This window comes from Musca domestica, unplaced genomic scaffold (genome assembly GCF_030504385.1).
Source record: "Musca domestica strain aabys unplaced genomic scaffold, Musca_domestica.polishedcontigs.V.1.1 90, whole genome shotgun sequence".
In the NCBI taxonomy this organism is placed as follows: Eukaryota; Metazoa; Arthropoda; class Insecta; order Diptera; family Muscidae; genus Musca; species Musca domestica.
Genome location: NW_026712436.1, coordinates 1,448,868 through 1,464,598, shown reverse-complemented (window position 1 = coordinate 1,464,598; position 15,731 = coordinate 1,448,868). Strand labels below are relative to the sequence as shown.

Genomic DNA, 15,731 nt, shown 5'->3' with positions numbered 1-15,731 from the left:
CTCTCTGTTTGTGGTTGGCTTTGTTGGTTGACATTGCTGTGACTTGGTCGTGGTCTGTCCACTCGTTTGCATTTCATCTAACAATGGCTTGACATAATACGCACTAATGTTTCACAGCAGCAGCAACAGCAGATTACAAATGGTTAGTTAGTGAGACCATGAAACCGAAATATACATAACAATTTACAAGTGCCTGAGAGTATTCAAATTTCAAATGTGGTCTTCATCTATTTTAGCAGAAGGTTATTTGAACTATTTGGAATTATGCAGACATTTTGTGGAATTGCATTCATCAATTTCCGAAGGACACATCGAGCAGCAATTTGCGTACGAATGAGAGGAACTAGGAAATTTTTTTTCTATCTAACTCGATAACATATCAATCTCAATATCATTGAGAACCAAACGCTCGACCTTTATATGGATTCCTTGGAAATTTAATTTACCTCCAGAACCAACCGAGATTGTCATCTTTCATTGGAAATAACAACAATATAGCTTACAATTTTGAAAGCAATACTTTTTATTGAAATAAAAAATACAGGGTGTGATAAAAAAACTGCAACCAAGTCTAACGCCATAATTTTTACATTTTTTTTAAATTTAATTGAATGTAAGCAAAACATGTCGGAAATAGCATCAAACTGTAAAATAAGTTTAGATTGTTTCGAATTGGTCACCTTCTACACCATTTAAGTCCATCAAACGGCCAATGAAACCTTCACACGCTGCCTGAATGTTGCTCTGCGGTTTTTTTTGCTCATTCCCGGCGAAGCGCATGCTTGAGGCGATCGACACTTTGGTGTTTTTTAGTGCCAACCTTGCTTTTCAAAATATTCCAGGCACAATAGTCCAACGGATTGGTATCCGGAGATTTTGTGCGCTGGAAATGAAACGAGGAACCTCATTTTGTAACCATTCTTGGGTGGCGCTTGTTCAGTGCGATCGTGCTGAGTCCTGTTGGAATGTCCAAGGTCTGCGGCAGAAATATTTGCGTGCCCAAGGCTTTAATACACCCTCCAGAATATTTTCGCGATAATATTCGGCATTTATTCTGATGCCACGGTCGATTAATACAGCGGAGAGCAACCATCAACTGTTATGGCGGCCCACAACATCACCATGGCCGGCACTTGAGTTTTGGTAGCCAACCGAAGGTGCACATTTTCAGCTCACCTCTTTGGTAAGAAAACGCGATAATTTTGTTTCTTTACAAACTGCTGGACAACGAATATTTTCTCATAGGAGAAAATCAAGTTCGGCAGTTCATCACTTTCGAAATATTTACGTGCCCAAGGCTTTAATACATCCTCCAGAATATTTTCGCGATAATATTTGGCATTTATTCTGATGCCACGGTCGATTAACGAGCGGAGAGCAACCATCGGCTGTTATGGCAGCCCACAACATCACCATGGCCGGTGCTTGAGTTCTGGTGGCCAACCGAAGGTGCACATTTTCAGCTGACCTCTTTGGCAAGTAAACGCGATCATTTTGTTTGTTTACAAACTGCTGGACAACGAATGTTGGCTCGTCGGAGAAAACCAAATTCGGCAGTTCATCACTTTCGGCCAAGCGAAGCAACTCTTTAGCTCTTTTGAGGCTATTTTCTTTTTGTTGCGGTGTAAGTTCTTGCACTTTTTGGAATTTCATAGGCTTCACCCAGAGCTCATATTTCAATATTTGCGAATGGAATATTGTGATATGTTCAGCTCACGAGCCATTTTTCGGCCACGGCGAAACTATTTTCTTCCGTCCACTTCCTTAACGTCGGGCTACGCTATCAGTATCACGGTAACGAGTAATGGTACGAGACACAAAAGATTTTTTCACATTTAAATGCTGGAGTGCTCTAACGATAGCTACTTGTGATTTTCCCGCCAAATATAAAGAAATCACACTATCATGCTTGAATTCCATCACGAATAAATTTTTTTTCTGAAAAATTCTCACCAAAATGCTTTTGTACGCTTGTAAACAATATAATGAACTGTCAGTGGAATAAATTTAACAGCTGTCGGACGGGTGACTTGGAAATGACAGCAGTCTTAAATTGGTTGCAGTTTTTTCATCTCATCCTATATATACTCCTTTTATATCACTGCAATTTCAGAATATAAAAATTGTATTCTGTTTATTGAAATCCAATGCCAAAACAATAATCCCCAAAAAATAAGTACATGAGAATGAATATAAGCCCCCAGTGAAGACACGAAAAAAAAACATCTCTCCCATAAAACGTGCCATGAATATTCAACATTTCTATTTCTAGAATTTCAATACGCAATTCACATTTCGCCAAAAGGAAATGCATGTGCCGGCCGCCGCCGCCGGCAAACAAATTTATGTGTTTTTTCGTTCGTTGTGTTTCAACAAAATCGTTTTGATTTTAGCTTTCATATTGCATTTCCTTTGGTACGCAAATATTTGTATCAAATTGTCAAAAAAAGAGAAAGATAAAGAAAAAGAAAAAACACCAACGTAAACAGATGAATACTTAGAGTAGCGATGATGCTACGATTGTCAGTTTGAAACGACAACATGTATTTTGGCGGATACTTTTACATTTTATTTTTATTGGATTTGGTTATGACAATTAGAGTTACGTGTATCTCATAAAATTTTGAGAAAAGATATATGCATATGATAGAGAAAGAGCTCGCAATATAGCAAAAAAAAAAAAAAACTTGATGACAAATAGGGATATAAGCCAATGTTAACACTTAAGGGTTAAACAAAATGAACTGGTTGAGACATCTAAAGCTTTATATATTTTATTGTGCGATAAAATTCAATCAACAATTAAAGGCAACCTTTAAGAGAATATTAAAGTAGTGTCTTCAGCAAAATTACAGAAAACAATACGAAAATCATTTTGGTTACCATTTTTAAAACTCTCCCTAGTCACCATAGAGTATTTTGGTATTTTTTCAAAATATTGTTACAAACTCTCTTTAAAGGGGACATTAGTAAGTCAAAATTGCATAAAAATTTAATTGTCATAAAATTCCAAAATACACCATAAGTCTAAATATCGCCTTAGCCAGGAATTTATAAATATTAAAAAAATATATATATTTTAGGGTTACAAATAATTAGGGTCCTTCTACAAAACATCATTTTAGAAAAATGACGTTAAAAATAATAATACTCTTCCATCCCCATTGCAAATATGGGGACTATGCCCGATTTTTTTCGTCATAACCCCGCATAATAAAGTGGGGATTATGTTCGCTTCCAAAATGGACATATTCCCCATGGGGCGTATGACCATTTTCTGTGGGGATTCCCAGAAAGAAAATGGCTAAAATTGGTCTTATGAAAGTTATACAGGACTGTCATAGAAACCAATTTTGTCACTATTGGTTTTAAAAATGACAAGAAAAATGTCATGAAAATCAATGTTATCGGTTTTATTTTCGAATTAAAATTTTATCGGTTTTGGTTGTCATAGAAGCCAATGTTATAGCATGTTTCCATTGAAAACCGAACAACGTTGTTCGCTCTCAGAATTACGTACACGAATTAACCCGTTCATACGGCACGATTCGTAATTCATAGTAAAATAACTCCTTTTCTCAAAAATTTTGTTTGTTGATTTTAATGGAAATTTATACGAAAATACATGAAATTCTCACTAATACGAATAGAAGAAATTATTGTTTTCCTCCCAAAGATTTATTATATCATTAATTTTACAATTTTCATTCACGTTTTCAACTTTTTGTGTAAATGTTGACATTTTGAACATATTTTTGTGTTTTTCCATTTTTAAATTCTGCTGGAGAGACACTTGTCAAACATTTTTTCTGCCGATAGAAACATTTTGAAAAAATTGCCTCTTTTGTTTGCAGTTTTCTGTTGAAATTTCAACTCGTGGACCAAATGCGTACCTCGAATGAGAGAGAAAACAAAATTTACTTTCGTTTGAATGTACATACGCCATTCAACATTGTAGTTTTCATTCATAATTTTCAGTCTTCCCAAAAATTTTTAAAATTTCATTAAATTTTTCTATTTTTAGTTTTTAAATGTCATAATTTATTTTTTCGATAAATGCTCTCATTTGTTAGGGATGGGACATATTTTTTCGTTGTTCTGAGAGTGATTTGATTTGAACAACGTACAAATATGAGTGTTCGCTCAGAAAATTTTGTGTGAAGAATTAGGTAGTTTTTTCATAGTTAAGGGTCAAACAACGAATAGAGAGTGAATCAAGTGCAGTGGAAACGCCACATTATTGGTTTTGTTATTGGAAATAAACCAAGTTGCTTAGAGCTGTCACTTTTCATTTGCCTTGGATTTTTTAAACAATTTTTAAAGGATATTCAAAGGAATAAAAATGTGGATTTTTTAAACAATTTTTTAAGGATATTCAAAGGACTAAAAATATGGATTTTTTAAACAATTTATAAAGGATATTCAAAGGACTAAAAATGTGGATTTTTTAAAAAAAAAATTAAAGAATATTCAAAGAACTATAAACGTGGATTTTCTGAAGATTTTTTAAAGGACTATAGACGTGGATTTTTTAAAGAATTTTTAAAGGACTATAGACGTGAATTTTTTAAAGAATTTTTAAAGGACCACCATAAGGGGTCTATTTTTGAGCCCTTTTTAGGGGTATTTCAAAATGTTCCGGTACAAAAATATCTCACAGAAAGAGAAAGGATGATCCGATTTTGCTTTGCAAATCCTAATATTTGCATCAATGTTAGGTAAGGTGCGATAATGTTATTATATATTTTTGTTAACCCAAGGTCTGGTGTGAAGATGGAATTTATCGGTCCACTCCTTCTGGTGCCTCTCCCACAAAGTGTCAACATTTTGAATATCTATAACGCGAAATTAACATCCGATTCCATTCAGACTTGAACATTTCAATATTTTCATCAACAGAAGATCTGTTATAAATCTGGTACAGATCGGACAATTTCTTCTGGTATGTCTCCCACAAGGGGTCAAAATTTCGAATAACCGGAACGATTATTAAATTCGAGATAAACATCCGGTTCTCTTCATATTTTACACATCCCATTATTCTGCGGTGAAATGGGATATATGGGCGCACTCCCTGTGCTACTTCCCAAACAAAGGGTCAACATTTTGAATATTCATGAAGCTTATAAAACGCCAAATTAATACCCGAGTCCATTCAGACTTGCCCCATCTCAATATTTCTATAAACACAAGATCTGTTATAAATATAATATAGATCGGACCTTTCCTTCTTGTATCTCCCCCACAAGGGGTCAAAAATTTGAATAACCAAAGCGATCAAAAATCTGAAATATACATCCGGTTCTCTTCATATTTCACACAACCTATTATTTCTACTACACACTTGTTCTACTCCACTTCTTCTGGTAACTCTGGTTCGGAAACCTCACACAAAGTACGGTGAAATGTACCTTTAAAAAATATGAACACCTTGCGTTTTTCCAAGATTTAGACTCTTCCTTTCTTGACGACTTCTAGGATCGACTTCTAGAATTTTATGGCAAATAATTTGGTGGAATATTTTGACTTGCAATTTCTCCTTTTAAATGGAGTTTTCAACCACCAAAAAAGGCCAAAAGGGCTCTCTTCTCATCAAAATAATCATCGTGCTATATATCTAAAAGAAGACTCTATATATCTAAAATAAACGGAACAATAATCCTAAAATGTCCAAAAGCGTAGAAAAGGCCTTAAGGCTCTTCTATTTAGGTTACTATACGATGTAATCTTTTAAAATTCCGATATTTTTAGTTCTACATTTATATTCTGCTGGATTTGTTTTTGTGTTGAACGGGGTTTTCCTGTAAATATTGAAAAAAAAAATATTTTTTCCACAGTCCAAAAAAATTATATATATTTTATTAAATTCGGTTTAATTTTTTTCGACTTCCTATGAAATTTAAAAAAAAATGGGGCTAAAATTACCTGATATCAAAATTTTTTAAACGAGAATTTAGAGTCCTTTACAATGGAACATGTGGGAGCATTTCTTCTGAATATATAAATTTATAATGTACCAAGATCATATGACTACCAGAATACCGCGATTCCGTAACTCATTGATTTAAAAATAAACAAATTGGGTCGTATTCCAAAATATGCAGCGTTGGCCATTTTATTCCCCAAAAATTTATCCATAATGCCGTCATGGCATATTTTAATAATTCATATCAACAGTATCGCTTTAATCTTCTACTAATTTTCTATGTAAACAATTAAAATTTGTATTAGAAGAATTTTCTGCATGTTTTCACGAAACATCAACAAAGACAGACGGACGGACAGATAGACAGGCAACGACGAACAGGCAACCAGGCATTCAGCGACGACACAAGAATGCAATTTTTAAACTTTTTTGGGCCTTTAAATTGGCATTCTCTTTGATTTATGGGAACGATGCCAAATAATGGGTACTAACCGTAAGAAACCAAAACAAAAAAAATGGAAAATGTTGCCAAATATTGCCATAAAAGTTAAAATAACAACAAAAAATAAATATACACAAATAAAATTAAATTGTCTCAGGCACAAATAAAAGCAATAAAAGACGGTGGTTTTGGTCACAAGACATTAGTGGGAACTCTTGGAATTTGTGCCGAAATAGCTGAGAAACCATAGAAAAGACCTTTGTATCGCATCAAACACGCCATTTTGGGAAATAATAAAAATGCAATTTGTTTTCTTGAAGGCGTATAAAATTCGTTATATGAAAATAAACATATCAGCGGATGGTTTCTATAGGGCAATATACAAATTATATTCCCCGGTGGCCTACCAAAGCAACCATTTTTTAAGGAAACGATTTTTGGAGGAATTTACTATAATTTGTCGACAATATGACCTACTTCATTTTTCTTCAGGTATCACATACTTGTCACATTTAAACTTAGGTAGCAGAGGTTTGCAACGAGTATGAATAATTCAATCATATTCGATTTCTTACATGATTTTTATACCCAACGCCACATAGAGGGTGAGATAAAAAACTGCAACAAAGTCAAACGCCATAATTTTTACAGTTTTTTAATTTAATTTTATTGAATGAATGCAAAAAATGTCGGAAACAGCATCAAATTTTAGAATAAGTTTAGATTTGTTCGAATTGGTCACCTTTGGCACGAATTATGGCTTTCATTTCGGCCAATGAAACCGTCACATGCTGCCCGAATGCTTTTCTTCGGTATTTTGGCCCATTCCCGGCGAAGCGCTTGCTTGAGGTGATCGACACTTTGGTATTTTTTAGTGCCAACCTTGCTTTCCAAAATACTCCAGACACAATAGTCCAACGGATTGGTATCCGGAGATTTTGGTGGCCATTGTGCGCTGGAAATGAAGCGAGGAACCTCATTTTGTAAAAATTCTTGTGTGGCGCGTTCTGTTGGAATATCCAAGGTCTGTGGCCAAAATGGTTGCCTGCCCAAGGCTTTAATACACCCTCCAGAATATTAATACGAGCGAAGAGCGACCATCGGCAGTTATGGCGCCCCCCATCATCACCATGGCCGGCGCTTGAGTTCTTGTGGCCAACCGAAGTTGCACATTTTCACCTGACCTCTTTGGCAAGAAAACACGATAATTTTGTTTGTTTACAAACTGCTGGACAACGAATATATTCTCATCGGAGAGAACCAAACTCGGCAGTTTAGCACTTTCGACCAAGCGAAGCAACTCTATAGCTCTTTTGAGTTCATTTTCTTTCTGTTGCGGTGTAAGTTCTTGAACTTTTTCGAATTTTAATGGCTTTACCCCGAGCTCATTTTTCAATATTTGCCCAATGGAATATTGCGATAGGTTCAGCTCACGAGACATTTTTCGGCCACTGCGACGCAGGTTTTAATAAAGTCGCTTTTTTACTTTTCGAACCATTTCTGCTGATGTTGCTGTTGTCTTCCGTCCACCTCCTTGACGTCGGCCTACGCTACCAGACACAAAACATTTAATCACATTAAAGTGCTGGAGTGTTCTAACGATAGCCACTTGTGGTTTTCCAGCCAAATATAAAGAAATCACACTATCACGCTTGAATTCCATCACGAATAACTTTTTTTCTGGAGAATTCCCATCAAAATGCTTTTGTACGCTTGTAAACAATATAATGAGCTGTCACCGGAATAATTTTAACAGCTGTCGGACGAGTGGCTTAGAAATGGCAGTAATCTGATGTAGGTTGCAGTTATTTCATCTCACCCTGTATAATAATACATATTTTAAAAAAGAGACCAACAAGACCCATTTTTGACTCGGTGGAGGATTCAAAATTTCCACTGAAATTCTCGTAATCGTCATTATCTCTAATTCTCGTACTCGTCGTTATCAGTAATATTGTCGAATGTATAAAGCAAGAATTTCAAGAAAAATGTCATTATTTTTCGTTGATGCATTAATTTTGCCCAGATTGATTTTCTTTGAATGTTTAGAGGCCAAATGTTTCGAAAAAAAAATCTTCTGTTTTTATTTATGTGACAAGCAGAAGATACATATCTTAAATTTCATCAAGACGCAGTAGCCAATTTTTGTATATTTTTTCGTTTTTTGTTGATTTTGCAAAAGATACATTCAGGGATGCCTTTCATTCAAATTCGAAAAAGAATTCGTATTGAAAATCGCTACAATACGTATTCAGTGGCTTTTTTTCTGCTTCATCTTCTGTGGCATAGAATGTTGAAAACAATTTGTTGTTATTTTTAAAGATCATTGACATTGTTCCACTTATGAGTAGAACACCTTCACGCCCTCCCAATGGGAACGCATGTATGTACATATGTATGTATTTATGTGTACATACATAAGTGTGCGCCGTCTAGCTATTGAAATTATTTTTGTTGTTGTTGTATTTTTATTTAAATTCAACTGAAAAATAATTGTAGCAAATAATCAAACAAACAAAAAACACAAAACAGACCCCCTCTAGCAGCGAGCCACAAGTCCCGATACTTAGCCTAAGTGAACATAAGTGAAAAATTCCATCGGCCAGAGAAAAGCCATTTTTTTGAATTGGCAAACGGGGAGAGTATGTGTGCGGGTGTGATTTCCCCCGTAGCATGATAGACACTGTCATGTCTTTTTTTCAGCACACACATGTGTGTGAACATTTTGCCAAATAATTTATGCTTTCTTTTTTATTGGTCCCGAAGTCGAATTAATGGGAATCTAAAAATAAATTTGACGGAAAATATGCTCAGCATTCATGATAAGACTAATGATGGGTCAATTCGGTGGTGGCCATACTATTTTAATTGGAACATACATACATATACAAACTGACCCAGTTAGCAACTATGGGTGGTTCATTTTAAAAAATAATCGCCTAAGGGAACGCCTTGCTAATCGTCTGTCGATACACCTTCCAAATCTTCTGTGAGAAGTGCCTTTCAAGACGTCTGTGGAGACGCTCTTCATGGTTACAAAATGAGGTTCCTCGCTTTATTTCCAGCGCACAATGGCCACCAAAATCTCCGGATACCAAACCGTTGGACTATTGTGTCTGGAGTATTTTGGAAAGCAAAGCTGGCACTAAAAATAAACAAAGTGTCAATTACCTCAAGCAAGCGTTTCGCCGGGAATGGTCCAAAATACCGCAGAGCAACATTCGTTCAGCGTGTGACGGTTTCATTGGCCATTTGAAGGCCATAATTCGTGCCAAAGGTGACCAATTCGAACAAATCTAAACTAATTCTAAAATTGGATGCTATTTCCGATATTTTTTGCTTTTATTCATTCAATTTTGAAAAAAGTTGTAAAAATTATGGCGTTTGACTTTGTTGCAGTTTTTAACTTTTTATCTCACCCTGTATAGACGAATTTAACGGCAGACGTCTTTCATGGCGTCTATGGAAAACGCCTTCCATGGCGTCTAGGGAAGACGCCTTTCATGGCGTCTAGGGAAGAGCGTTTCATGGCGTCTATGGCAGACGCCTTTCATGGCGTCTATGGCAGACGCCTTTCATTGCGTCTATGGCAGACGCCTTGCATGGCGTCTATGGCGACGCCCTTCATGGCGTCTATAGAGACGCCTTTCATGGCGTCTATAGACTCCGTGGAAGGTATCTCTTCCTGGGAGTCTTTAGAGAGACCTTTCATGGCATAGGGAAGTCGCTTTTCATGACGTCTTTAGAGACGCCTTTCATCCCGTCTATAGAGGCGCCTTTTATGGCTTCTCTAGAGACGCCTTTTATGGATTCTCTGGAGACGCCCTTTATGACTTCTCTAGAGAGGACTTTCAAGGCTTCTCTAAAGAGGCCTTTCTTGACCAGCATAAAATTCTATGTCGATTAAGCGATGTCCATTCGTCTGCGGAAATCACTCTAGCTTCCGAACGAAATGAAGTAAGTTGGGACTTTTGGTATTGAAAAAGGGGCCATGTAGGTCCACGTTTTAGTATAGCCCCCAAATAACGGTGCCTCCCGATATTCGGTATTTTGATGATTTTAGCGACATTATTTACCGAAAATGTTACTGATTTGGTATTTGAAGTTCATAATGGATACTACAGCCTGTGACAGAAAATTGTCCGTGCAGGTCCACGCCTTCGTATAGCCCCCATTTAACGGCACCTCCCGATATTCGGAATTGTTTCAAATTTAGTTTTTTTAAGTTCGTAATGGATACTACAGCTTATGACAGAAAATTGTCAGTGTAGGTCAACGTCTTCGTATAGCCCCCACATAACGGTACCTCCCGATATTCGGTATTTTGGTGATTTTATCGACATTATTCATCGGAATTGTTTAAAATTTAATATTTGAAGTTCGTAATGGATACTACAGCTTATGACAGAAAATTGTCTGTACAGGTCCACGTCTTCGTATAGCCCTCATATAATGGCACCTCCCCATTTTCGGTATTTCTGTGATTTAAGCAACATTATTTACCGAAAATGTTTCAAATTTGATATTTGAAGTTCATAATGGATACTACAGCCTATGACGGAAAATTATCCGGGCAGGTCCACGTCTTCGTATAGCCCTCATATAATGGTACCTCCCGATATTCGATATTTTGATGATTTTAGCGACATTATTCACCGATTTTTTTTAAAGTTTCGCATTTGAATATTGTAATCGCTTATGACAAAACTTGCCTATGCAGATCCACGTCGTCGTATAGACCCTAATATAACGGCTACATTCGGTATTTTTAAGGTTTGAACAGAACTTTTAACGGATTTTATATTTTTGAAAATACCAAATTTGTTCAAAATTGTGGAGGTTATTCGGCCGGGCCGAACTTGCAGCTTTTTTGTTCCAAAATTTCCAACTTAAATGACTAACCCTACATCCCATTATGGTGGCCATTAAAATGATTAATCACCGCCCATACTTCAGTTTTCGCAGTAAAATATTTCAATTCCAAGCATCATCCAGTGAACTTGAACTACACCCAGACAGTTCAATTACCCAATTTGTCTGTCACAGAGCAACCAACAACAAACACAAACCGAAATAAGTGAAGAAAATGACATTCTCCTTTACGCACAACAACAACATCAAAACTGGCACTGAACGGATTTCTCCCACAACCAAAAATCAACTGAAATGTCAATTTCAATGTCTTCTGTGTTGTCTGTCAGCATTCAGTTCCTACTGATTTCAACCGAATCCACAGAAAAAAAGTGAAGAAAAACTAAATCTTCGTCATTTGCGATTTGTATCGCGCATTTGTTGTTTATGGTTTATTAAATCAGATTGGCATATTTTGCGTGTTTGTGTCAGATGATGATTATAAACAATTGTTGTATTTTTAAATTTATGACGCTTTTAACATCTAAATGGAATTCCATTGTTTATTTGTTTGGTATTGATGTGAAATAAAAAAAAAATAAAATTAAAAAAATAAATATCATAACAAATATTCTTGGGAACGATTAGCCAGCGAGCATTTCCTCAAATAGATTGGTGGCATTATCGCGTATGTGTTCAATCTGTTGATAGAAGTTATCGGGTGGCCAGTTGTATTCTTCGATTTCTTCCTGGCACATGAACTGCAACGAGGAACAATACTTTTCGGGCCAGGCTTCATAGACTTGGAATAAAATAAAGAAATAATTAGGATTTTGAATTTAAAACAAGTAGAAAAAGCCGTAAGTTCGGCCGAGCCGAACTTTGAATACCCTCCACTATTTGGAACGAATTTGGCAATTCTCAGGAACAAAAAAATCCCTTAAAAAATTCTGTTAATATCTTGTAGCTAAAATCATAAAAAATGTCGCTAAAATCATAAAAATAAGGAATATAGGGAGGTACCCGTCCGTATATGGGGGCTATACGAAGACGTGGACCTGCACAGACAATTTTCTGTCATAGGCTGTAGTATCCACTACGGACTTCAAATACCAAATTTGAAATAATTCAGGTGAACAATGTCGCTAAAATCATCACAGTATCGAATATCGGGAGGTACCGTTATATGGAGGCTATATGAAGATGTGGACCTGCACAGACAATTTTCTGTTGTATGTTGTAATATCCACAAGAACATCGTATACCAAATTTTAAACAATTCCGGTGAATAATGTCGCTAAAATCATCAAAATACCGAATATCGGGAGGTACCGTTATATGGGGGCTATACGACGACATGGACCTGCACAGACAATTTTCTATCGTAGGCTGTAGTATCTATTTCGAACTTTAAATGCCAAATTTGAAATAATTCCGGTTAATTATGTCGCCAAAATCAACAAAGTACCGAATATCGGGAGGTACAGTTATATGGGGGCTATACGAAGACGTGGACCAGCACAGGCAATTTTCTGTCTTAGGCTGAAGTATCCATTACAAACTTCAAATGCCAAATTTGAAACAATTTCGCTGAATAATGTCGCTAAAATAATTAAAATACCGAATATCGGGAGGCACAGTTACATGGGGGCTATATCAAAACGTGGACCTACATGGCCCATTTTCAATACCAAAAGTAGACATAATATACAATTGAGTAAAATTTTATCAATCTACTTCAATTCGTTCAAAAGCTAGAGTGACTTCGACAGACGGACGGACATCGCTACATCGACATAGAATTTTATGCTGATCAGGAATAGATATACTTTGTGGGTTCTAAAATGTATATTTCGAGGTGTTACAAACGGAATGACAAACTTAAGATACCCTTCATACTATGGTGGAGGATATAAAAATATTGCCTTACGCTTACCCATTTCATTTTTACACGCCGAAATTTCCATATCACAGTTGCTTTGAAAATGTCGAAAACATCCTCTCTCGGTATCCAAATAGCATAGATTTTGAACTTCTCGCCGGCAGGTCTTGCGTATGCGTTCTTTGCAATCATTACTGGCCGGCGCCACACATTTGTATGAGAGCACACTTAAAAATACTATAATTTGAAAATTTTATTTTTTTTTTTCAAATATTTTTTATTATCTATTATTTTTGGTTTTGTATCCTACCCAACAACGCCATACTTTTGCCGAACATTTTCTGCGTCCATTTGATTTGAAACTAAATTGTATCTTGTTTCTGGTTTTTGGGTATTGCCGCGAAAATAGTATCCGCTATGTGCTTGGAAGTATGTTGTATATTATTTGTTCATGATATTGAACCCTATTCCGGGCCACAATGTATGTAAATATTGAACACATGTGTCTTGCAGATTATTGTTTGTTATATTAGAGTGGATGTTCGAAAAAACCAAATATATTTCGGGGGATGGATGTGAAAAAATCTTATATTTGGTTTCAGCCTTTCTTAACGAAAATTAATAAAAAAAATTAAAGAGTACCAAAGGATTTGCAAACACCTATAGAGCATATTCGACTACAGGTACAGTTTGACCCTAGTTTACTAGGGCGATGTTATCTTTGAAAATTTTAACGGCTTGACTCATCTTCACTTATATACAGGGTGAGATAAAAAATACTGCAACAAAGCCAAACTCCATAATTTATAATTTTATTTTAAATTTTATTGAAGGAATGCAAAAAATGTCGGAAATAGCATTAAATATTAGATTATGTTTAGATTTGTTCGAATTGGTCACCTTTGCGACGAATTATGGCTTTCAAACGGCCAATGAAGCCGTCGCACGCTGCCCGAATGTTACTCTGCGGTATTTTGGACCATTCTCAGCGAAGCGCTTGCTTGAGGTGATCGACACTTTGGTATTTTTTAGTGCCAACCTTGCCTTCCAAAATACTCCAGACACAATAGTCCAACGGATTGGTATCCGGAGATTTTGGTGGTCATTGTGCGCTGGAAATGAAGCGAGCAACCTAATTTTGTAACAATTTTCGAGTCGCGCGTGCCGAGTCCGATGGTGCTGAGTCCTGTTAGAATGTCCAAGGTCTGCGGCCAAAATGTTTGCGTGTCCAAGGCTTTAAACCTCCAGAATATTTTGGCGATAATATTCGGCATTTATTCTGATGCCACGGTCGATAAATACGAGCGGAGAGCGACCATTGGCTGTTATGGCGGCCCACACAATCACAATGGCTGGCGGTTGAGTTCTGGTGGCCAACCGAAGGTGCACATTTTCAGCTGACCTCTTTGGCAAGTGAAAACGATCAGCTTTTATGTTTACAAACTGCTGGACAAAGAATATTTTCCCATCGGAGAAAACCAAATTCGGCAGTTCACCACTTTCGGCCAAGCGAAGCAACTTTTTAGCTCTTTTGAGTGTACTTTCTTTTGTGGTGCGGTGTAAGCTCTTGCACTTTTTGAAAATTCAATGGCTTTACCCCCAGCTCATTTGTTAATATTTGCCGAATAGAATATTGCGATATGTTCCGCTCACGAGCCATTTTTCGGTCACTGCTACGCGGGTTTCGATCAAGTAGCTTCTTTACTTTTCGAACCATTTCTGCTGGTGTTGGTGCTTTCTTCCGTCCACTTCCTTGACGTCGGGCTACGCTACCAGTATCACGGTAACGAGCGATGTTTCGAGACACAACAGATTTATTCACATTTAAATGCTGAGCTGGTCTAACGGTAGCCACTTGTGGTTTTCCAGCCAAATATAAAGAAATCACACTATCACGCTCGAATTCCATCACGAATTACTTTTTTTTTGGAATATTCTCAACAAAATGCTTTTGTGCGCTTGTAACCAGTGACCTGTCACTGGAATAATTTTAGCAGCTGTCGGACGAGTGGCTTAGAAATGCCAGCAGTCTGAAGTTGTTGCAGATTTTTCATATCATCCTGTATATGGTGAAGGGATAGAGAATAAATTCTGAATTTTGATATTTAGATTACCGATGGTATATAAGATCCAGCAATGGCTTCGAATTTTAGACTCTAGGTCTATTTGGACCAAATCAGTTTCAGGATATTTGTAGTCGATCGAGCGATGTCCGTTCGTACGTATGTCTGTCAGTTTGGCTAGTGCGCCGATAACTCTTGAAGAGAGTATCCTATTTAGTCCAAACTTGGTACATCGAAATATTATTATGAAACTTAAATCGAGATCGGAGATGGTATACATCGGACCATTTCTTCTAGTACCTCCCTCATAAAAGTTAGAAATTTTCAAAAAAAAAAATACTGCACAGAAAGTTAAACGATAATTCGATTTTGCTCCAAATTTGTATATCCTACTATTTGCATAAGAGCTAAGTAAGGTACGAAAATGGAAAATATCGGTCCACTCCATAAGGTACCTCTGCCGCAAATGGTCAAATTTTTGAATAATTATAAGTTTTAGAAAATGTGATGTAAGCGATTGCCTTGAAATTACACACATCACAATATTTTTATTAACCCAGGGTCTGG

At 36.5% G+C, this 15,731-nt stretch overlaps 2 protein-coding genes across 12 annotated transcripts in view; one reads left to right on the top strand and one right to left on the bottom strand.

The window, feature by feature from the left end:
• Positions 1-15,731, top strand: part of LOC101899622 (supervillin) — a 668,298-nt gene that overhangs the window by 311,134 nt on the left and 341,433 nt on the right. The window lies entirely within an intron of this gene.
• Positions 11,634-13,537, bottom strand: LOC101898938 (uncharacterized). The gene is made up of 3 exons (XM_005178995.4): positions 13,412-13,537; positions 13,156-13,338; positions 11,634-12,021 (listed from the first exon to the last, which is right to left on the bottom strand). The coding sequence occupies exons 1-3, from the start codon at positions 13,437-13,439 to the stop codon at positions 11,864-11,866; spliced, it is 369 nt and encodes a 122-aa protein (XP_005179052.2). The 5' UTR covers positions 13,440-13,537; the 3' UTR covers positions 11,634-11,863.